The 23,656-nt window shown below is 34.4% G+C and overlaps 1 protein-coding gene across 1 annotated transcript; it reads right to left on the bottom strand.

The window, feature by feature from the left end:
• Nucleotides 1-1,792: 1,792 nt before the first annotated feature.
• LOC149782810 (methyltransferase HEMK2-like) lies at nt 1,793-23,404 on the bottom strand. The gene is made up of 6 exons (XM_089934327.1): nt 23,250-23,404; nt 21,550-21,636; nt 19,775-19,865; nt 18,989-19,072; nt 10,996-11,137; nt 1,793-2,572 (listed from the first exon to the last, which is right to left on the bottom strand). The coding sequence occupies exons 1-6, from the start codon at nt 23,381-23,383 to the stop codon at nt 2,469-2,471; spliced, it is 642 nt and encodes a 213-aa protein (XP_089790453.1). The 5' UTR covers nt 23,384-23,404; the 3' UTR covers nt 1,793-2,468.
• Nucleotides 23,405-23,656: the final 252 nt, after the last annotated feature.

Here is a 23,656-nt window from a genome sequence, read left to right as displayed (position 1 = left end):
GCCAGTACAGCATTTTACTCATTGATCTTTTCCTTTTGCCATCAATCCGTGTTACCGCTGCAGAGACTTAAACTCTGCAACAAGAAATAGCACAAAAAAAACCCGTTTTGCATAATTAATAATAATTATTTATTTCGCAAAATACAGGAGTGAAAGAATCCCTAAAGTGGGTGTGAATTTATGCTTATATATACGGTCCAATATTGCCAGGTGTTGACTCCTGTAAGTTTCATTCGTGGGAATGGAGATCCTATTTTGCTAGTCGAGAAAATTCATACAGCATTCAGTGATCATTCTTGGGATTTAGGAAGCAATTCACTACAAGCTTTGTGAAGCTAGCCATGGGGGGGGGGGGGGCTGCTGACAGACTACTGGTGTCACCTGTCAGCACTGTAGACTGTGAACGTGGATTCAGTAAGATGAACCTCATAAAAACTGACATCAGAAATAAACTCTGCATTTCATCTCTCGAGAATTTAATGAGAATCACCATGTACAGATGTGAAAAATTAGACTTTGAAACTACACTCAACAAGTGGGCAGCCCTAAAATCGCAACGGATCTTCATGTAACACTTTGTAACATTTTGTTAATGCTTGTTGTAATTGGAGTATTAACTAACCCATCTTTTGTAATTTTCATTGCCTGTTACATTAATAGACTAAATTAACACTTGAAAAAATGTACACTACTTGTTCTGGCGACACTTTTTGAAAATTGGCGACAAAATATTAAGGTTGGCGATTTTTTTGGCGACAGCTTTTTAAAAGCCAGGACCATCCCTGTATATATATATATATATATATATATATATATATATATATATATATATATATATATATGGGTTCTTTTCATTCATAAACCCCAAGATATTATGCCAGAAGCTGATTACAGAAACTGAAATTAAAAATAACATGCAGTAAAAATTTACAGAAGTTGGAGATCAGCATTGATTTATTCCAAAATAAAAGCATTATCCAGGTGAATCGAAGAATATAAATTCTTGTTACTTTTCATCACTTCAATTGCACACATCCTTGCAGTGAAAATTGAGTAGTAAATTAAAATCTGAGACAATACATGACAACACTTCTCATAAATACAAAGGAGTTAATCCATGCTTATAAATACATAAATTAACGCAATCAATTGTCCAGAATTTTGTACCTCTTAAGCTGGTGACCACACCTATTAAAGTTACATATCCAGTGTTTGAAAAGTTATGAATTTGTTATACTGTGTGTGCTGATTTTGGTTTAAAAAAACTGACATAAATTTGCAGTGTAACATATTTTTGAGTTTTCAACTGACACCAGTTCTGGTTTTGATGACATGCCTGACCCAATTAATTCAAAACTCAATTTCAGGCACATCAGCTAAAATTCTCACTTTTATGACTTTTCCAGCTCCAGTAATCTGATATTCTTCATAGCTTTGTTAATTAATTGCCATCATCACTATCATCAACCATTATTTGCCAAATGAAAATGACATCCAAGATGAACAGTGCTGGGATTCAGCTACTTAGGATTTTGAAGGTAGCTCGTTTTTTATATACACACATTTGTAAAATTTCCTTGATGCATTGTTCAAGCTATGACAGAATACATTATCCAGGACCCAATGTGCAAGTTAGACCTAGTGCAGTGAAAAAGCGTGCATGCATTAATTATATCATGTAAAATGGGCACTGTGCATGATATCTGATTACTTCCTGTGGATTATTATAACACTGGAATTGCATATGACGGAAAATACAACTGTCAAAAACATAAAATAAATGATTCAAAAGTAAATTTTTCAATCATATTTTATTTTTTAAGCAAATTCTCCAACATTCAACGATTTTCAATGACCTTGGTAAAATATCTATAACATGCAAGGCCATGAATTGAGGTGTTCATTAACTTTCAATGACCATGTGAACCTTGTAAAAAGCCCTTCCTTACTGAAGGTGTATAAAAATAGGGAGAAATCTTGATAAGTAAGCTGAATGACAAAATGCACAGCAAACTTAATAAAAAGGTCTCAAATGATCCTGGAGATTTTAACCAGAAAGTATACAGGTCAGACAATGCTCTCCCTTTAGCCTGAGATAATGCCAGCATATGTCTATTCAGAGTAATAGTACACAGGGACAGAGAACTCTTGTCAGATATATATGCTACATGTCAAAATATGTACATGAATTCAAAAATAGTTTTCAACATGCTCCATAGCGTTAGTGAAAAGTAACGTACATATTTCAGTCATGCATTACATTTTTCATGACATATCAGTTAAACATTATGTAATATCAATGCTCAAATTTTCATCTTCAGTTTGATGGGTTTTTTTCTCATCAAAATGTTCTACCAATTATTTCTGTGAGAGCACATAAGACTGACAATGAAGTAATTTTCAGCACAAGCATATGCTTAACCTGAAGCCATGGTTTATATCGAACTTTAATGTAGGTTCTATTATTCTCATCTATTAAATCTCAAAACAGACAGGAATTCTGGCCCAGATCTTCTTGAAAGAATGGAAACCTTCCTCAGTCCATAGGACAGCATTATCCTCTCTATGTCCACTGAAAGATATATGGGACAAGATTACATACCAATCAGTCTTAAAACAATAAAATAACAATTTAAATTTTCTTGCATTTCAATTCTTTATCTTCAATTTACACTTAATTTCTCTTCTTCCTTTTTATATTCTTGGTACAAGCATTGATTTTAGTACTAACTTGATGCTATAAAAATTTTAAAAGGGGTAGGTACTGGAAGGGCTCTCTTTGGCCCAAAAATTCACCAATTTTCAAAAACATTGTTAATCATGGCAAAAACACATAAATATTTTAAAAACAAAATTGAAATTGATTTTTAAATATTATTTGATATGATGTCATAGGTACATGCTCATGACATCACATGGCTATAAAATTGCCATTTTGTGCTAAAATTGCATGAACCACCTTTTACTAGAATATCATTTAGGTTCATTTTGGTTCATGCATGTGGACTAATGGGAAAAATGATAAAATTTAAGTATGTCAGTGTTCACCTGTAGCTTGCATCTCTACAACAAGTAATAACTACATTTAAACTGTTGTTTTTGCTACATTGAACAAATAAAATAATTTTTACATACACAAAAATGATCATGTATTCATTATAACATGCATACATACAGTATAGTGAAACATTGAAATAAACATTGAAATTTCTTTGTAGTTTCATCTAAAACTGCAAATTTTGCCATATTTCTGCATCTTCAAAAGACCTCACAAACTATCAATTCAAATTAGAATATGTTTCATTTTTTTGACAGAAGACACCTCTTCAAAACCATCTAACACATATGGAAATTTCAAATGTATTCTGTTTTGTGCTCCTCCTTAATGAAGAGACAAATAAGACAAATCATGTTCTTAGATCACTCCTTATGTCCCTCACCATATCAGTCATACCATAGAATTCACGTACAAATTATCACAAGCCTTTTTTCTCCACTCTTTAAAAAAATAAAAATAACTCATTCAAAAATCACATGTACAGAAGAGGCAAATGAAGGAAACTGACCCACAGCAACAACAACAAAAAGCAGCTTACGGTATTTTATTTTAATATTGGAGTCTAAAAGATAATGGAATGATTTAAAAAAAATAATAGTATATCTTTCCCATTTGATGAATTACTTCAGTAAAAGTATCCCCTGCTTAAGGCCAGAAATTTCAGTCTCCAGCTGACAATAAAATAGAAAAAAATGAATGCAGTAGTTACCAAAAAAGTATTTAATGAAGAAAGGGATATACTGCAGTGTTATGAAAGTCCTATACTTTTAATGCAAAGATATGTATAAAATATGGAAGCATAACTTATTTTTTCTTTTTAGATTTATAAGTATAAGTTTTCTTTTATCTTCTCCTTCAGTGATTTGTTACTTTTCCACTAACTCTTTCTTTCTGTCTTTTGTTCTAGCATCATCTATCAAAAGATTTGAATCTGTTTAAAAATAACACTGAAAGCAAGTTGCTTTTTAATACTGCCATTTTAACTATTTCCTTACATTTGCCATTTCAAGCTCATTATTGTTTATCATTCAACTGTTTCCTGATGCTGATTAGCATCAATCTTTTGCTCATGACCATTCTTTTGTGTGTGTGTGTGTGAGACAATAAGAATTGCCTTATGCAAAAAAGAAACTGAAGGGAAGGGAGCCTTGGAAGGTGTATTGTTCACATCTCTACCATTTGTCATTTGCTGGATTTTGAATATTAAATACCTGTCTTCTTTTATCTTATAACTTAAAATGTATGCGCATATTGTATATATGTGCTTGTGGACATCAAAATTTGGTGAGATGATCTACCATAGCTATATCAAAGCTTATATCCTCTGTCAATGGATCATCAAAATTTGGTGAGACGGTCTACCATAGCTATATCAAAGTTTATATCCTCTGTAAATGGAACATCAAAATTTGGTGAGACGGTCTCCCATAGCTATGTCAAAGTTTATATCCTCTGTCAATGGAACTTCAAAATTTGGTGAGACGGTCTACCATAGCTATATCAAAGTTTATATCCTCTGTCAGTGGATCATCAAAATTTGGTGAAACAGTCTACCATAGCTATATCAAAGTTTATATCCTCTGTCAATGGAACATCAAAATTTGGTGAGACGGTCTACCATAGCTATATCAAAGTTTACATCCTCTGTGAATAGAACATCAAAATTTGGTGAGACGGTCTACCATAGCTATATCAAAGTTTATATCCTCTGTCAATGGAACATCAAAATTTGGTGAGACAGTCTACCATAGCTATATCAAAGTTTATGTCCTCTGTCAATAGAACATCAAAATTTGGTGAGACGGTCTACCATAGCTATATCAAACATAATATCCTCTGTCAGTGGATCATCAAAATTTGGTGAGACGGTCAATTATAGCTGCTCCATTTTTTAAAATCAAATTGCCAACAAAAAGTTTGATTGCTAGCATAACCACTGGTGGAAAAGTCTTCTTATAATTGTGTAAAGAACATCTTTTAAAAAGTCCTGATGGCACTGAACTCTTTCTGTGTATGTGTGTGCACGTACATGCTTAGCCTGATATGCACATGCATGAATGTATATAAATTCTTCTTATGCATTAACTCCATACTGGTGTACATACAACACATTTTGGACATTATCGGGGGCCCTGAGTGACCAAGTGGTCTAAAGCGCTCTCCATTACAGATCACTGCCATCTCACCTTTGCCTGCGTGGGTTCGAGTTTAGGATTCGGCCAATGTGGGTATGTGAGAAAGCTTGCCAGTAACTTCTTGTGGGTCAGTGGTTCTTTCTGGGGTTTTCCCTGGTTCTTCCTCCACCATTAATACTGGCCGCCATGCATAGCCTATCGTGTGCTGAAAAATGGCGTTAAACCCCACAACAACAACAATTGGACATTATTCACGCCATACATCTTGCTGATTTTCATGTTAATTGTTTATTATAACATTAATATAAAAGTAGTGTACATCTTTTCAAGGTTTAGACCCAGTTTACATGCTTACAAGAAGACAAATGTTAACATGTCAGCTTGAAATTCAATGCTATATGACCCAACTTATCTGAAGAACAAAGTTTTAGAATAAAAACTTCATAAATAAAAAATGCTATGGCGCATAAATCATAGACATATATTTACAATGCACCATCCTGACTTTCCAAGTCATTTAATATAAAATTTCAAAATTCCTGAAAATAAATGCCATAATATGGCACATTTTTGTACGAAAACAAAATTTAGAGCCATTTTCTTATTATATTAACCATCGCACATACGGGAGCTTAAGGGATAAATACCATTGTATTAAAAAATGATGAGATAATGTTGAGATTTAATTGGGTATGCCAAAACAAGATGTAGGTGATAAGATCGTGGGTAATGGAGTATTGTGCACTGGAACAAATATATTTGAAACAATGTCTTACTGTAATTTTGTTTATTCACACCATCCATTCTAAAGACCCATTTGATACATAATAAGAAGCCCACATCAGTTTTCTCATCATTTCTACAACAAATACATCAAAGTTGATATCCTCTATTGGTGAAGTAGTAGGTTCCGTGCTATACATGTCAAACGAGTGCCACATTCACTATTATGTACTTTCTCCCTCTTATAAAAAAAATATTTATAAAAATTTAGGATCAATCATCATCATAAGGAATATTTTGTTTGAATTTTTAATAATATAAACTAAGTTTTTTTCCCTGAACAATGCATAATCAGAACAGCGTTCATCACTGACATTTGAAACATTTTTATTTCTTCTCCATACTTAGCATCAACATTCAGCTATTATCAATGTACAAAGTGTATTCTCTAAACATTCTGTGAAATAATGATCAAGATATACATAAATTGTCTTTTCTGGGACAATAGTGGCATTAACTCAACAGAGAGTCAGCACTAAATATATATATGCGCGAAGCATTTCTTAATGAAAACAAAAATAAATATTAATGGTAATCAATCGAACCTAATGGAAATATGAACAATAATTATACATTGTTTCAAAACAAAAATCAAATGTTATAACTCGTATCACTGACTTTTATGCACATTGCCTTCAAAAACACAATTTTAGATATATTTTTCGGCAATGTGCATTACAGGAGCTTTTTAACCTACATATCTATAATCCACGAATGTAAGTTCCACAATGGTGAAGAAAACCATAGGCAACTCAATTGTTAATTTCTTTCATTAAAAGTGGTCCTGGATAAAAAAATCAAATACATATTTAAGAAAGAGAGATAGGCAAATTTTGTCTATAAATGTTTTGTCTGGATCTGAGTATGGGTTGAAAATGACTCTCACAGTACCAACCCCTTTGCAAGGGATGCAAACCATACTAATTACCCAATCATAATACCTTAGGAAAACTACTACTACCTCGCAAATCTAGAACTCCCAGACACTACTTTTAGATAAAGGGAGCTAAAAGTTGTCTAACAGCCTTTGTGGCGGTCAGGCAGAGCGATCTCCCCTTAGGTAGAAGACTTTGCATGCTCACTATGATTGTAATTGCAGGGAGGCTAGGAGAGTGTATGTGTATTATGATTGGGATAGTATTCTCAAAGAAACATTTTACTAGGAAAAATTGGTATTGTCTTCAAATACGTTACCCAATCCTAATACCTTAGAAGAATAGGTAAGAGGTGGTGGGAGGTACATTACCCGGACATATCATCTCCGATCCCCTAAGGTATATGAGACAGCTTCTAAGTAACTTGACTGGAGGGGACTCCATCTGTAGCAGCTTCTAAATGGGAAAAATACCCCCCCCACACACACACACACACAAACCCAGCAGAAGTGGCAAAGCCACCTCTTAAGAATCTGTCGATCGATCTGGAAGGGTGACCTGTTGTGGAAATCATCCATCGGGACATTAAACAGAAGGTTTGAGGATGAAGGCTGTGCTCTTAGCTTGGCCATATCATGGCCTTTCAGGTAAGAGCAGGCAGAGGACACTGAGTTGCATTCCACCAATTAGACTGGCAGCTGCCGTTACAGCATTTACAAAAATTTGTTGAGTGGCTCAGTACTCAGGCCATTTTTGAGACTGACTCCTTTGCATGCCCTGAGGTATTCAGGGTGGAAGAATATAAGCTATGTTCTGTGGGTTGGATGATACCAGAGAGAACAAAAGTCCAACAACGAAGTCACAACAACAATATTACTCATTAACTGCTGTGTGTCAACAAAGGCCACATGATCCATACAGAGAGAGTGTGGCTGTGTCATCCCAAAGCAGTAATATCACTGTCAAATGCTGGGTTTCTGAATGAAAGACTGGTTGGGTGCAAAGGTAGAACCGCCAACATACTGATGATGAAGGCAGGTCAGAATGTCTGTAACTCTCCCAGACTGAGAAAAAAAAAGTCATAATCTTCCATTCCATCGTAACATCAACAGACGGTGGAGCTCTGATGCATGTTATTGATGGAGTGGGAGGAGGAGGACAAAGCGCAGAAAACATCCTCACTGGAGGCTTGGACAAAGCTCTGGGGCAGAAAACATCCTAAATGGAGGCTTGGAAGGCTGAATCTTCCCATGCCATTGGATAGTGTAGAATTGATGATGGTACTGTTGGAGCAACATCATCTTGGTTTTGTAGGGTAAGACTACGGAGACTTAGCTGGTGAAGAGTGACAAGGTATGTAGCTCATTAAACTCCTAGAATACTCTAAATTACAAACCTTGACTTTAAGACAGTTGCCGATTAAAGAGGCTCCACTTGTGGCTGAGTGTAGAGAAATTATGAAGCTAAATCTGTTGAGGTATGAGGAACTACTTGTGGTATCATGCTGAATGATTGTCTCAAGGTGATATGAGTAAGACTGGTCCCTGTACATGTCTGTAAAAGTCAGGTTTGATGTACCGGGAGCCAGGCTGTTATTGATTGAGCCCATAATACTGAGGTTTGGCCCTTTGTGATTCCTAGTATATGGCCTAGGCTGGTCACAACTGAAATAGGCCATCCATGTGAGGAGGATATCATTAGGATAATTAGCTGGGATGGGTTATGGTATATTTGTTCCAAGTAACCTGTTTGTATGTCTGCTGAATGAGAGGGAACTTGGCTATTTATTAGCTCTGCACCATGCTGTTCCATAAGAGGAATCAGTTAGACCCAGAGGAGGCATTTTGGAGGGAGTTCCAAAAATGTTGAGTTCTTTGGTGGTGACTTGGGTGCCAGAGCTGTTTCCAAGGATGTCAATGTTCTGCACTTTGTGGATAAGTTGAATTATCTCCCTTGTTCCCACCAAGATTTACTCTGAGGAAAAAGTCAGCATGCAGACTGGTGACATTGTTCTGATCAGTGTATTGTTTGTGCTTTGCCCATAGTTATAATCTCTATGACAAAAAAAGCAAACCATACAACTGTAACCATGCACCTGTCTTTAGAACACAATGTCCGTGCAGAGCTAAGGCATAAAAAGGTTGACCTGGAAATTGATAACATTCTAATAAAGCAATGAAGCATACAGGTAAAATATAATGAAAATACTACTTGCATAAGGGGGGGGGGGGTAAGAAGTTATGATCCTCTGGGCCTGCACATGATGTTTGAATACCGTGTAGGCACAGAGCTATACCAAATGAAGGTTATCTGGCAAAAAAAGTGATAGACAATCTCAATAAAATGCTACCTGTATGGAAGGTCAAGGATAGCTTGTATAGGTAGAATAATTGAAGCATGGTGTTTTAAGGATAAGGATATTGTGGTAAATGAAACTCACCTGTATGTACCAGAAAAGACAGACTTATACCTATATAAAAAATTTCTTACGACCATAAGGACATGCACACATCTAAATAATGTAGCCCGAACCTAAATTGTGAAGTTGCACAGGCTACCAGTGTGAGCAACTAGGTGCTTATTAAATATAATAAAATTAAATTATGCAGATAAAAATAGGTTCAAATGTCAACTATAGAAACATGCATATGCAGGATGCGACTGAATAAAACATATATAGGGCGATGATCTGTATGTGTCCAACCAGAGCAGAATAAATGCAGAAATGTACAGGAGTGTATAAATTACACAAAAAAAAAACCTTCACAGAAAAAGGGAACTGAGGCACCATTATAGAGACGTACACAGTAGGTGCAACAAAATATATTATGTGGCAATACTTGTAGGGAAAAGAGCAGACAGACCGCCCATACAAGTAAAAACATTGAAGCTGGTGCCCGGACATTACAAATGCCTTAAATTAGAAACTTACCAATATGTAACCATTCGTAATGCAATTACACATATATAGGAGTTACATAAGTGCTAGAGACTTGCATGTATAAAATAATTACAGCCCGAACTGAATGTGAATGTGAAGTCACTTAGGCTCCACTTGCAAGTACCTAAATGTGTGATGACAATGTGTTAACTTGTAAAGGCAGAACTCTGTCATGATAGAAAGAGAAAAAGCCGGAAATATAGATGGAGTATACTTTCCTTAGAAGTGACAAACTCCTCCAACTTGCAGTGGTATATCTTCCATGTAGATTCTTACTTTTGTAAGGTCTCTCATGATGAAAGCATGCTTCTTGGTACAATCAGAAGTAATAGCCGAGAGGTTCCATAGGCTTTGCCACCAAGTCTTATACCTAATAGGAGATCACTCTGCCTGACTGCCGCACAGGCCAGCAGACAACTTTTAGGTCCCTTTAGCTAAAAGTAGCATCTGGGAGGGAGGATTTGCGACGCAGTAGTAGTTCTCCTAAGGTATTATGATTGGATAACGTATTTGAAGAATAAATATGGAAAAACATACACAGCATTTAAATTTTCATTAACACACAAACATTTAATGTTTCTTTTGGATTTTGTGCAATGTTAAAGGTAAGCGGTAATAGAAAATGTTACAGATTCTGCTCATTATAAATTTGTATGAGGCTGCAGGACAAAGGAAATGGTTGCAATAGAAATTACACACCTATCAGATCGAAATTATACATACAGAGCTGAAATACTAATCTTAGATAATTGATAATTATCTAAAATTTTGACTGGTCCTAATTCAACATAATCACAGTATTGGTCCTGATTATATACTGGTATATGTTAACAATTCACATAGTTTCCGCTGTGCAAATGGTCATCTGCATGCTCTAAAATCTCATGTATGATATTTAAATGAACAGTGGAAGCACTTGATTCATCTATCTTTGAGGCCAATGCTTCTTTGATGAGAAAGAACATCTACAAACATGTAAACTGTACATTTATAAGTGGAAAACAGTTTCAGGAATAAAGAAAATTAGTACACAAAATCTTATTCATCTAAATAAAAGATGCCTGTTAAATAAATGAGAACCTTGTGAAATGACCTGTCCCATAAAAGTATAAGAAAGATCAGTTTCACATCAGTAATCCAAGCCATCTATCTTAAGGGTTTTTAGAAACCTGAAAAGACCAGAATTTTTTAATCTGACCTTACCTTCATCATTTTCCTTAATGATAACAAGATAAAACACACCCGAAGGGGACAGAAGGTGGGGCACCAGTGGGAAAAGTCTGTCCATCACTTGACGTCCCCTCTCACCCCCTGCCCAGGAGGCCTCAATGCCATAGCTACCAACCTGATGGAGAATCAAAATAAATCCTGTATAGTGGTCACCCTTGAGACTGGCGAAAAATGACCTTTGTATACAAGTCATAATGACCTTTATAAATTGAGTCACTGAATTAGGCAAACGTTAAAGATGAAGGATGGGAGAACTATATCTAGCAAGAGAAAGCTTAGGAAGCATTTAAAATAATTCTAGTAAAGAAAATACATGTAGGTATATTTTCACGGATTACTAGTACAGTAATACCTCGTGCATTCGCATTTCTGGATTCGCGAATTCATGGATTCGTGAAATTTTCATTGGTACCCTCTACATACATGTTTTCTTTATTTTATTGAATTGTACCTTCGTTATATGACTTCTGTGACATATGAAGTTTACCTAGTTTACCTTCCTGACAATGACAAAGAAAACGTCAGTCATTAAGTTTACAGTCCCATTCGTTACTTAGTTTTACCTTACTGTGAGTGCAAAAGAAAACGGCAGCCAATGAATTAGTATAGGGGTAATATTAGTATACATGTACCGTACTGTAAATGTGCTAGTGTGGCAAATACCCATTAGGCGATACTGTACTCTATTTTTACGTCAACCATTTATTTCTCTTTTTAAGGGTAATGTATTAAGCTAACTTTTAAATGAAATTAAAGTGCTTTTGGAGCATGATTTGCATCATATTTAGGGTTTAAACCCTAGAAATAAGCATTTATTAGCATTTTTAGAGACTCGTACCAAACATTCGCGATTCCTCCTGATCCGCAACTGGTTCTGGAACCTAACCTCGTGAATGTTCGAGATATTACTGTATTTTATACAAACCATTAAGATAAACTTTGAATATTTAAGAAAAAAGGATCAAAGCATTAAGCAAATCTGACAATTAGAGATTTAAAATGTATTTGTGACCATTTGCAATGATCACTGGCTGCACAGAACAGATATCAACTATATACATGACATTTATATGGCAATAAGTAATAGGCTTGAGTGAATCTGACCATTATAAACAGCTGACCTTTATATGGAGGTGATCATTAATACAGAATTGATGTATGAGGTGGTTTAGACAGGAAAATTCCCCCAAAAGCAGAATGCTAAGCCATGTTTCTGCCCAAGAATTCAAACCCCACGGGCAAATTTTGAAACATTCAATATCAGTACTATGAGGTATCATTGTTCTCAGATTTTTCATGCAGAATCAGTGGCAAAACACATATTGGCAAATTGCACACACATTAAGATGAGACTTTTTTTTAAACAGTTACTTTACATTTTGTTAACTGCTTCCTACTGTAACTCTGATATAAAATACAAAGCTAGTCACTGCTTATATTTCCAGCCCACCCACAAGCTTTAATAATGGACCTTGAATAGTTGAGCCAGAAAAAAGGCATATATAAAAGAACAGCAAAAAAGCTTAGCATTTGATTTATCTAGGGAGTGGTGGGATGTACAACTGAACACGTATGCAAAAGCTAAAGTGATTTATATGTCAAACTTCTGCCATGGCAGGCTTGACAAATGTTGTTCCTTTTCAAACAGAAACTGCTATGAATATGACAGCATTTATGTTGCACCTGGCATGATGACTTCATTCAGTTTCACCAAACACATTAATGTGGTAGAGGTGTGTACTGTGAATTTACTATATTTTGTGGACAAAAATGTTTGTGCTTGCCACAACATTCAAGGACCAAACAATCAATTATCATTCTGTGCAAACAAAAAGGACCTTTCCCCAATCCAAGAATTTTTTGATCAATGAAAATGATGTTCTTTTCATTAACATGTCACAAAAAATGACACCCATGAAAATAAATGAATTCACTGTATCTTGTATCACTTTCTCAAGTAGGCACACTGTGTTAGTTAGGAACTATGAGATATAAAGTCAAATTAGAGATGGATACTGGTTATATCTACCACTAACTCAACAGGTTTCTTGGCCAAATTGTTGTCATGACACCATACTTCATTACTATTGGTCACAAATCTCTGTGTTGGCCAAGCTGTTCTAAGCATAACAAATTTAAACCATAATGTAATAAATGGTCACAAAACTCAATTCTATGATGTTTTTAGTAGTATACACTCTCCAGCAGCCATGTTTAACATTAATTAACATGCAGAAAATACTCACAGACTATAGTTTTCTTAAGCTATGAAATGTTGGCACTGTGACAGTGCATAAAAGACAAAACAATAAAAAGAAAACTTTTTTTATAATATCAAAGTAGAGGTCCATGTGTACTATAATAAGCTAAAACTTACCAGTAAATAATTTTTATTTTTTACCTTAAATACGCACCAGTCATTATTATTACTGACTACCCCTACAATACATATTTTATTGGGTTGAAGTTACAGGTTTTGAGTAACCCTGAAGTCACAACCAGTATGTCAGAAGCATAGTTTGAGCATTAGTATTTATTTTGATTAACCACTAAATCTGAGGCCAGGCATGAAATGCATGCAGTCCACTCATTCAATGCCTGCTCATTCACATGTTGACCACATATCTGCCTGCTCATGGTAAAATATAAACATACAATGTAGTCATTAATATGGAAAATTTACCACTGAATAAACATTTATTCCTAATTCAAACTGCACTGGTTTGAAAGGTCTGTACCGTATTTACCATATATATTGTGACACAATAAAATAGTTTAAAAAATTCCTATCCCAGAACTTATTTTGAACTTTGTTTCACCTAGGTCATATGTCCCAGGACTTAAGAAATGAAATAAATTTGTTCTGAATTTGTGCCTCCCTCACTGTATGTTGCAATAAAATAGATAAACAAAACGATCATTTGATAATAAAAAGAAAGAACTAACCTTGTATTGTTATCATTTATTCCTTTTTTTCATCAAGAGCGTTAAAGAATAAAATTTATCCACAAACTCCGTATTTGTAGCATGTATTGCTTATGTTTGATAACACATAACACACTGTTCATTGATACAAACATTGAGAAACAAATCGTGTTTGGTAGTGCGCAAGGTTTTAATATGTTATTCGACTGAAAACTGGATCCAACAAAATTGCAAATGAGAGGGAAATAATCAACCAATATCTTGAAGACAACTGTTATTCATGCATGATATGGTGTTAGGTGCAAAATAACCAAGATGGATTATATCCAGGTCAACTATATGACAGTATCTCGCAAATAAAAATCATTATTTTAAAACACATTCACTTGAGTGCAAGTGACAATCTTTTTGCTAGCATGGGTTAAAAAGGTATCATTAAAGCAAGTTATTGCTGTGTATATCTTTTACCCACAGCAGATTAATGCCCGTTTGTATTAATTATAACTACAGATGCCAAACACATAGAAGCCCGGGTGGTGAATAAACAAAACTTGCAGAGAGCAGTACACTCATTCTTTGAACTTACAAACAGGACATCAAAGACAAAAGTTATTTTTTCTACAAAGCAAGCCAACCTCGGAAGCTGACTTTGGATACTCTGATGCAGGTTTTTCTTTTTTTTTTTAAAGGATATAAATACAAAGGTTATTTTATTGCAAAGCAAGCTGACCTCAGAAGCTGACTTTGGGTTCTTTTAAGTGTGGTGATTTTTTATTTTTTTGAACATACAAAGACAGCAGAGATACGGAAGCTGACTTAGATTCCTTTTTACCAGTATGCAGGGGAATTTTTTTAATAAATTGAAACAATGGAACAAATTTTAATGTGGCACAATACAGTGCTTCGTGTACGGACATCGATGATCCAGCATCGTCCAGATGATTTGGGGAAAATAAAATCATTTGATGAATTCGTGAAGGCCAGAAGAGAAGCAGATGATTTTGCTAATGAGAGGGAAATAATCAACTGATATCTTGAAGACAACTGCCATTCATGCATGACACAATGTCAGGTGCAAAATAACCAAGACTGAATTATATCCAGGTCAACTACATGACAGTATCTCGAAAATAAAATTCATTATTTGAAAACACATTCACTTGAGTGCAAGTGACAATCTTTTCGCTACCATGGGTTAAAAAAGTATTATTAAAGCAAGTTATTGCTGTGTATATTTTTACCCACAGAAATCAATGCCTGTTTGTATTAATTATAACTACAGATGCCAAGCACATAGAAGCTCAGATGGTTAATAAACAAAACTGGCAGTTAGCAGTAAACTCATTCTTTGAACTTACTGACAGGACATCAAAGACAAAAGTTATTTTTATTACAAAAAAATGTGACCTCAGAAGCCAACTATGGATTCATTTAAGTGTGCCGATTTATTTTTTTAATGTACAAAGGAGGCTTAGATGTTGAAGCTAATTTTTACTGGTATTCTCGGGAATTTTGAATATAAACTGAAACAATGGAACAATTTTTAAAGTGGCACAAATTGTGGTATGTGCATGGACACTGATGACCTCATGTCACCCAGAAGATTTAGAAAAAATAAAATTCGCAAAGGCCAAAAAAGAAGCAGATGATTTTGCCAATCATTAACTGCATATTGATCATTAACATAGATGAAATTCTCATTCATGGATGTTAAGATGGGGTCAAGAGCATGAGAATTAGAGTGACTGGTGCAGATTTGAAGAAAAAAATATCTGACTTTAGCCCTTGCAGTTTCCACTTCAGGTGATGTGTTGCCTCTAACAATAATTTTTCATCGTATGAGAAAGCTACAAAAAATATTCATGCACCAAAAGAATGGATCGTATGTGTGTGGGAGAAGGGTTGTGTTCATGAGATACTGCTGCAGTGGATTAAAGACTTTTATCTCAAGTACAGTTTTATATTTTTTAAAACAAAATTTCAGTTTGAGTGCATTTTCTGACATGCAAGTTTTGAATGATTTAAAAGGTGTCGCACAACTTTGCAAAAAAAACTACTTTTGAAATTAATTTATGATGTCCCAACAAATACAGTGTCCCAACATATACAGTAAATATGGTAATATAGAAGTGAAAAGTCTATGTCATCAATAGCTAAATACAAATACTTAACCTATTTTTAGTAAAGTGTGTTTGCGTGTGATTTTGATTTTTAATGTAGCTTTAATAATTTTGCAGTCATATCGCTATGATGTCTGAGGTGTGGCAGTTTATAGTGGTGTATAGCACTGCAGCAGACATGTAGCATGATGTCCCACCCAGTCACTTTATCCTGACACCAGGCCGACCAGTCCTAACACTAACCTCTTAATGATGAGGCAGCTATTAGTACCATTTTTGGAATGATTCAGCTGGGGTTAAAACCTGCGACCTTCTGCATCCAAGGCAGACACTCTGACCACTAGGCCACCGGAGCAGTTATGTTAGTAAAGCATAAAATGAATGTCACTGTGACTTTCTTTGACTGTAGTACTGACAGATATGCATCCAATTAAGCTTCTTGATTCGAACATAAACAGCAAAAAATTAATGACGTTTACAAAAACCTTTAAACAAAGTCAATGAAACGGAAACTACATTTTGCAGAGACCTATTTTTGAAACAGTGGAGAAGTACTTAAAAATGAATTTCCTCACCAACTTTCATGATTTTAAGTAGGATAGTATGTACACAGCATACCAGAAACCAATTTGGTCATAAGCTAAACAAAAAAACTAAATCAAACAGTTAAAAAAAAACTAAAAGTGGGTTATGGTGACCTTCTGTTGTTGTTTTTGTTGGGTTTCACGCCATTTTTCAGCACATGATAGGCTATACATGGCGGCCAGTATTAATGGTGAAGGAAGAACCCTGGAAAACCGCGAGAAGAACCACCAAGCCACGAGAAGCTACTGGCAAGCTTTCTCACATACCCACATTGGCCGAATCCTAGACTCGAACCCACACAGACATAGGTGAGATGGCAGCTATCCATAACGGAGAGAGCTTTAGACCACTTGGCTACTCGGGGCCGCTCTGTTGTTGTAAGAGTGTAATACTAACAGACATGCATATCATGATTGACTATGTATTCTAGCATGAACAGTGTTACGAGTGTTTTTTATGCTCTTAAAATAAGTAAAAGAAGAAAGTGAAAAGCAACAAACTTTGTAAAATTCATCAAATAATTTATTTCCTTGGAATACAAAGTGAAAATGAGAAAAAGAACTTACAGTATTGTGAAATTAAATCCTAAAATAATCCAAGAATTACAGACACAAGTCCTAATAATTTAATGTCCTGAATACAATTTAGTAGAAGTCCAAATTAAATCCAAAACTGAAGATGATGATGTGTCTGGTAGCTTCTAGAGTGCTGATGTGCCAACAGTCTTTTATTAAATCACAGCAATATAACTCCAGGTTTGAATTCACTATAAATTCTAGTGACTATCTATATCCAAGAATTTTATCAGAGCACTTTTGTATTTCCAGAAAAAATAATCATTTGAATTCAAGAATCTGAAGAAATAAAATTCCGGCCGGAAATAAAATACTGAACACAACTTATAATGCAACTTGTACGTGTTAGGCCTTAAAGCACAAATGAAAAAAATCCTCTTATTTACAAGAATATGTAGTTCTCTACTTGACCTCAGGTTACAATTAACAATTTCTGACAAATACTATTACCTAATGGAAAATAACCTGTTAGAATTATCCTGCCTGATGTTTACACAAAAAAAAATATTAATTATTTGAAACCAGAATCTGCACTATGTAAAAAAGAAAAATTCTTCAATTAATAATATTCTGATTTTAAACCCATACACACAGAGATTAATTTAGTTAATATGTATGACTAGTTTACCAAAAAAATCAACTCAGGTGAAGCAGACATGAACTCAATTTTAGATAAGGTCAAGTCCAACATACAATGTTACATTACAATAAAATTTAATGAAATGTAAAAGTTAAAAGAAAAACAAACAAACAAGCTAACAATGCAAATTAAATATACATAACAACAGTGCCTGAAAAATGAACATCAAACACAAAAATTTAACTCGGCTTAGTGAAGTGTAAATCATGGTCTGTAATGACCTACTTCCACAATGAGGGGTGGTGCTCATCAAGATATACCAAGTTTCATCATTGTAGATGGGATAGTACATAAACACCACACAAACAAACCTATGTGGTCATGAACTAAATGCAAAAACATAACTTAATCTAGTAAAATGTGAAATATTGACCAGTTACCTTTTGTTGTTTGGGTATGGTACTAACAGGTATCCAAACAATGATCTATTTTAAATGATTCCAGCATCAATGGTGCTTGTGAAATAAACTTAAAACACAAAACTTAAGTCAATGAAGCACAAAATAATTGGTCACAGTGACCTACTTTTACAATGAGGGTGTAGTCCTCATAAAGATGCATCTGCTCTGCAACCTTCATGATTCCAGGTATAACAGTGTATATGTACATACAAGGCAAAATAAACCATAGTTAAATGTAATGTAACAAAGAATGTAAAAGAATCTACAAATAATGTACATGTATGCACAAATGTTAGCCCTTTAGCCTTCTCCCAAGGGTGTACTTGGCATAAAACCCACACCTAGCCACTGCCGATGACATAAAATGGTACAAAATTAAACTAGGCAGTACATATGAATATCCTTTAATATGTGTGGCCGATGACAATGTTGGTGGTAGTATTGCTTTACTCTGTAATACAATAATTTTTCCATACTTCATTTACCTCCATAAATACTATAATGAAAAGGTTATAGAAAGGATCATACAAACGTGCTTGTCTTGTACAGAAATATTAATTGTGCCAATATTATGACTAATGTTTCATGGAAAATAGATCTTGTCATATTTAAGACTTTTGATAATTTTAGAAGGATTGTCAAGGCCTGATAACATCAACATTCAATTACTTGTCAAGGCTGTGTAAAACCAGTATTGTACATAACCTTGAACAAACTAACCTCTTCTGGTGGGGTGATCACATATGGTGGGTTGAACAAGAGAACATCAACCTTGTTTTTCAGTCCATCTTGAAATGCACAAATCTAAGTAAAAGATTCAGAAATATTGAGCATTAATAGAAAAGCACAAAAATATCATTTCTCACTATCTCACTATTGTCAAAACAAACTTTACAAATATATTTTCCATGTGAAAGAAATGAATGCCACATAAATAGGAAATACATATTGCTGAATTATCATTTATGACCATATCTGGTGTCAAATTTTCCACAAATCACTGAATTTGTGACATTGATAAATAGTTGCTAAAATTCTATAACTTTGTGCATTTTTTCCAAGCACTTGTCCCTGGGATAAGTGAGATGCAACAGTTACATGTACTCATCCTTTTCCCCATAGTTGATTTACTCAGACTTCTCCATTAAACATCATCCACAAATTACCTGATGTTCTTGATGCAAGTTTCTTGCTAAAATGGGTCAAAACCATAAAAATATCATGTTGATAGTGACATACAAGTGTTGGAAAAGACAGCTCAGGTCCTAAGCTTTTACTTCAAAAGTGGGACGATTTTCACTGACCCGACTTTTAGCATGCAAATGGAAAAAAATAACAACTAATGAACAAATAAATTTAAAATTTAATATTAAAATATAAATAACTCAATGCATCTTGAGATTGGCTAATTTTAAATTTAATTCTCTAGAGTTTTACGAAGGCACAAATAAACATTAACCAATACTGGCATTAGATCAATGCAACTTAATGATAACAAGGCATTACCAGGTCAGAAACAGCTGACTCAACCTGAACTTTATTGATGGTTGCTGTTTTTCTGCTGACTTCAGCAGCTCTAGGATTAATGTCTGTACATCTGCCAAAATTGGAAAATAAACACATCAAAATAATCATAAAAAGAATAAAATTATATCAGCTACTATGTATACTCACTTTTAAGTCCTGTTCAAGTGTAATCAGCATAGGCCCTGATCAGCACTATAAAATGTGCCTGCAATTCAGGGTCTATATTTCCTGTTCTACTGAATACTCCTAAGAAACTGCACATGCCAGCACATAATGCACCACCAGATCTGGATCTGTGCAGTTTGCAGTTGGACTCAACTTAACTATGGTAGTTAATTAGGAATGATGAAGTGAACAATGATTCGAGCTAATCCATCTAAATTATCTTAAGCATTTTATGGGCATGGCTATAAAAAAACAAACCCAGTGAAACAAGATTTTAAACATGGTATCAAATGTAATCAACTCATGCAAAATGCCAAATGGAATAATTTTCTGGATTTTTTAAAATGAGAATTACTCAAATGAAAAGAGTTTGAACCAACATCCAATTGATATCACCCTTCCTTGAAGCCCTTCACTAAATGGGAAAGTTTTACATAAAGACATCAACATATACACGTTCTTTAGGCTAGCCTACATCCTTTAAATGTAATGGCCTTGAGTGAATGTTTTGGTCATATCAATGTACTTCATGAAATAATGTCATCTGAATGAACAGGATTAGCACTATTCTAATCTTTATTTAGAGTCAACTTATTATCATACTTACTGGTAACAAACGTAGAATAAATTCCACAGTGATTAGAAAAAGTCTGAATACCATTTCTGGGGGTAAGTGTTACGAATCTATGCTCTTAAAATAAGTCACAGAAAAGAGTGAAAGACAACAAACTTTGTCAAATTTAAGAAATAATTTATTTCCCAAGAAAATGAGAAAATAAGAACTTATGGTATTGTGAATTAAATCCCAAAATAATCCAAGAATTACAGACATACGTCCAAGTAATTTAAAGTCCTGAATAAAATTCAGTAAAAGTCCAGAAGAAATCCAAAAACTGAAGACGACGATGTGTCTGTGGTAGCTTATAAAGTGTTGGTGTGTCAACAGTCTTTTGTTGAATCACAGTAATATAATTCCATGTTTGAATTCACTATAAATTCCAGTAAATATTGCTATCCAAGAATTAGATCACAGCACTTTTGTATTTCCAGAGAAAATAATCACTTGAATTCAATAATTTGAAGAAATAAAATTCAGCCCCAAAAAAACTGGTCACAACATATAATACAACTTGATTGTGCTAAGACTTAAAGCATGAATGAAATAATCCTCTCAACTGCAAGATTATATAATTCTCTACTTGACCTCAGGTCACAATTAGCATTTTCTATATAGAAAAACGTAACCTAATGAAAAATAACCTCCTTGAATAATCCTAATGTTTACAAAATAAAAACCATAACCTGGATTACACTCAGAAAATTCAAAAACCTAGACCCTTCTTCTATTAATAATGATTCTGATATTAAGCCCAAACACACAGAGGATAATTTAGCTATATAGTAGTTGTTTACACAGAACAAAAATGTTAAAAAGTCAATCAGGTCTAGCAGAAATGAACTCATTTTTGGACACAGTCAAGTCCAACATACAATGTTTCATTACAATAGCATGTAATGAAATAAATTTAAAAAAAAACAAAACAACTAATTAAGAAACAATTAAATATACATAGCAGTAGGAAACTTACAGATACAAACAGCTGTTTCCAAGAAGCTGGGCCAGATATGTTATCACAATGCCAGAGCCTGATCCAACTTCTACACAGAAAACAGGGCTGAAAAAAGTTCTGTAAGTTTTTAGCATGAAACATAAATAACTTATATGCACATAAAATTAAAAAATAATAATTTTTTAAAAAGCAACAACTTTGTACGAAAAAACTTCACAAAATGGTTGTACAGCCATACACTGACTGAAAAGGAAAAAACCCTACAAATTACAGGTAAACCGTACAAGTTGACACCTATGTATACATCACTAATGTATTTGGAATCATGTTCTGATTACCCTCTCAATGACTATCAGCCAGTAATGACAACTGAAAATGGAAACTGCCCTTTTAATGCAATTTCACTATCCCTGTGCGGTAATGAATCCAGGAGCACGGAACTATGTTTATGGACTTGTACTGAAATGGTGACGAAGATTACTGCATTTTGCAAAATTATGCTCAAGAATTTCTGCTCTGTACGCCCATGTATGATGAAGCATGTAGTATCGCTTGTGAGAAATCTGGAAGCTGTTCATCAGCATGGACTCTTGCAAGCAGATTTGGATTTGATAGTTTGTAACATTTATGCTTCGTGCCCACCAGTTAACAGCATGATAGATCACACTGCAAAGTTACTGACACGTGTTTATGCATTTCTGGTTAATATATGTTTTAAAGTCAACATTAAACTGAAAAATGATCTCATAAATATCATATTGATTTTTATGGGTATTCAGCAGCAACTAAATTCTCGTTATTATTTTTACTCTGAGACAAGTGTGTGCACATCTGAAAACCGGTGACAAGAGCAACATGTACCATGTTTACAACTCTATGATGCATCCCTTCTTGAATCACAGAACAGTGGCAGATGCAAAAGTAAGTTTTTACTTACCATTAACTCGAATCAACTTTAGGAATCCTGTTCCATGCAAGATTTAGGCACTGTCTTCTTCACTGCACAGACTTTGAATACATGTGTCTCTATTTTCAAAATAGGTAAACTATGCAGCACACATGTCAATGCCGAAATATGATTGGCTCAAAAGATTATACTGATCATCACAAGAGCTCGGACTTGTCTCAGAGTAAAAATTCACAAAAATCGCACGTTTCAGAGCCTGTAATTTCAATTTTATACAATGCATAACAGTCAATAATGGCGTGATGAATAGAAAAATATCTCAGGAGTAAAACAAGCTATACAGTATGGTCGTGTCTTTAAAAACGGAAATAGCAAAAAAAAAATAAAGAGTTATGGGTGGAACGAAGTATTTGGAAGTTCCGTACTTTCTCTTTTATATATTGATAGAGAGGGTCCTATATCAGAACGGGTCATGGGGGTAATCTAAGGTATTTTTGTCACTCTGTATGATTTTTTCCTTTAAATTATTGTTTTTGTTTTGCTTCTCAACATCAAGCTCGCGTCGAGCACCTGTGTAACGGACAGGTAACAATATTTATCAATTTCTTTTATTAAAATTTATGTTTTCTTGGGGAATTTAATGTTTTACAATGTTCTTAGTGACCAAATTTTGGCACTTAGTGCCTCTAAGTGTTTCGTACTATCTCAGTGGTATTTACCAAGACCGTCAGAATGATTTGAAAATCAATCTTGGAAATTATGAAACGGTCTCCTTAATTCATGACTATTTAAACTGATGATGAGTAATTACTTCAATTCTTTGAGAAAGGCCCTTTCTTTTTCTAAAGCATCCAGAAATAAAAACGAGTCCTCAGCAGGTTCATATATTTGTTCTATATCTTCCGATGTTAAATGTGAAGTGTCCGGTGTTCGGATGGTAGCCATACTACTGGAGTAGCCTCCCCTGATAACGCGGGACAACTATTTACCCATTCAAGCTGGAGGAAAAAGAAAAAAGTTCTGGAACAAAACGAGGATGCCGCAACAAAAAAACAAAAAAAAATAATAGATAAATAGTATGTACGCTGTATCAATGATATACCACGAGATGAATAGATTTTTCGTTAAAATGAAACGAGGCCTGCCGAGTTTCCTTTTAATGAAAATTGTATACAACGAATGTTCTTGCAATATAATGCATTAAGTAAATAAAAACAT

This window comes from Sinohyriopsis cumingii, chromosome 15 (genome assembly GCF_028554795.1).
Source record: "Sinohyriopsis cumingii isolate HCF-2022 chromosome 15, ASM2855479v2, whole genome shotgun sequence".
NCBI classification, from domain to species: domain Eukaryota; kingdom Metazoa; phylum Mollusca; class Bivalvia; order Unionida; family Unionidae; genus Sinohyriopsis; species Sinohyriopsis cumingii.
The sequence above is the reverse complement of the archived record's forward strand: the minus strand, read 5'-3'. Positions and strand labels throughout refer to the sequence as shown.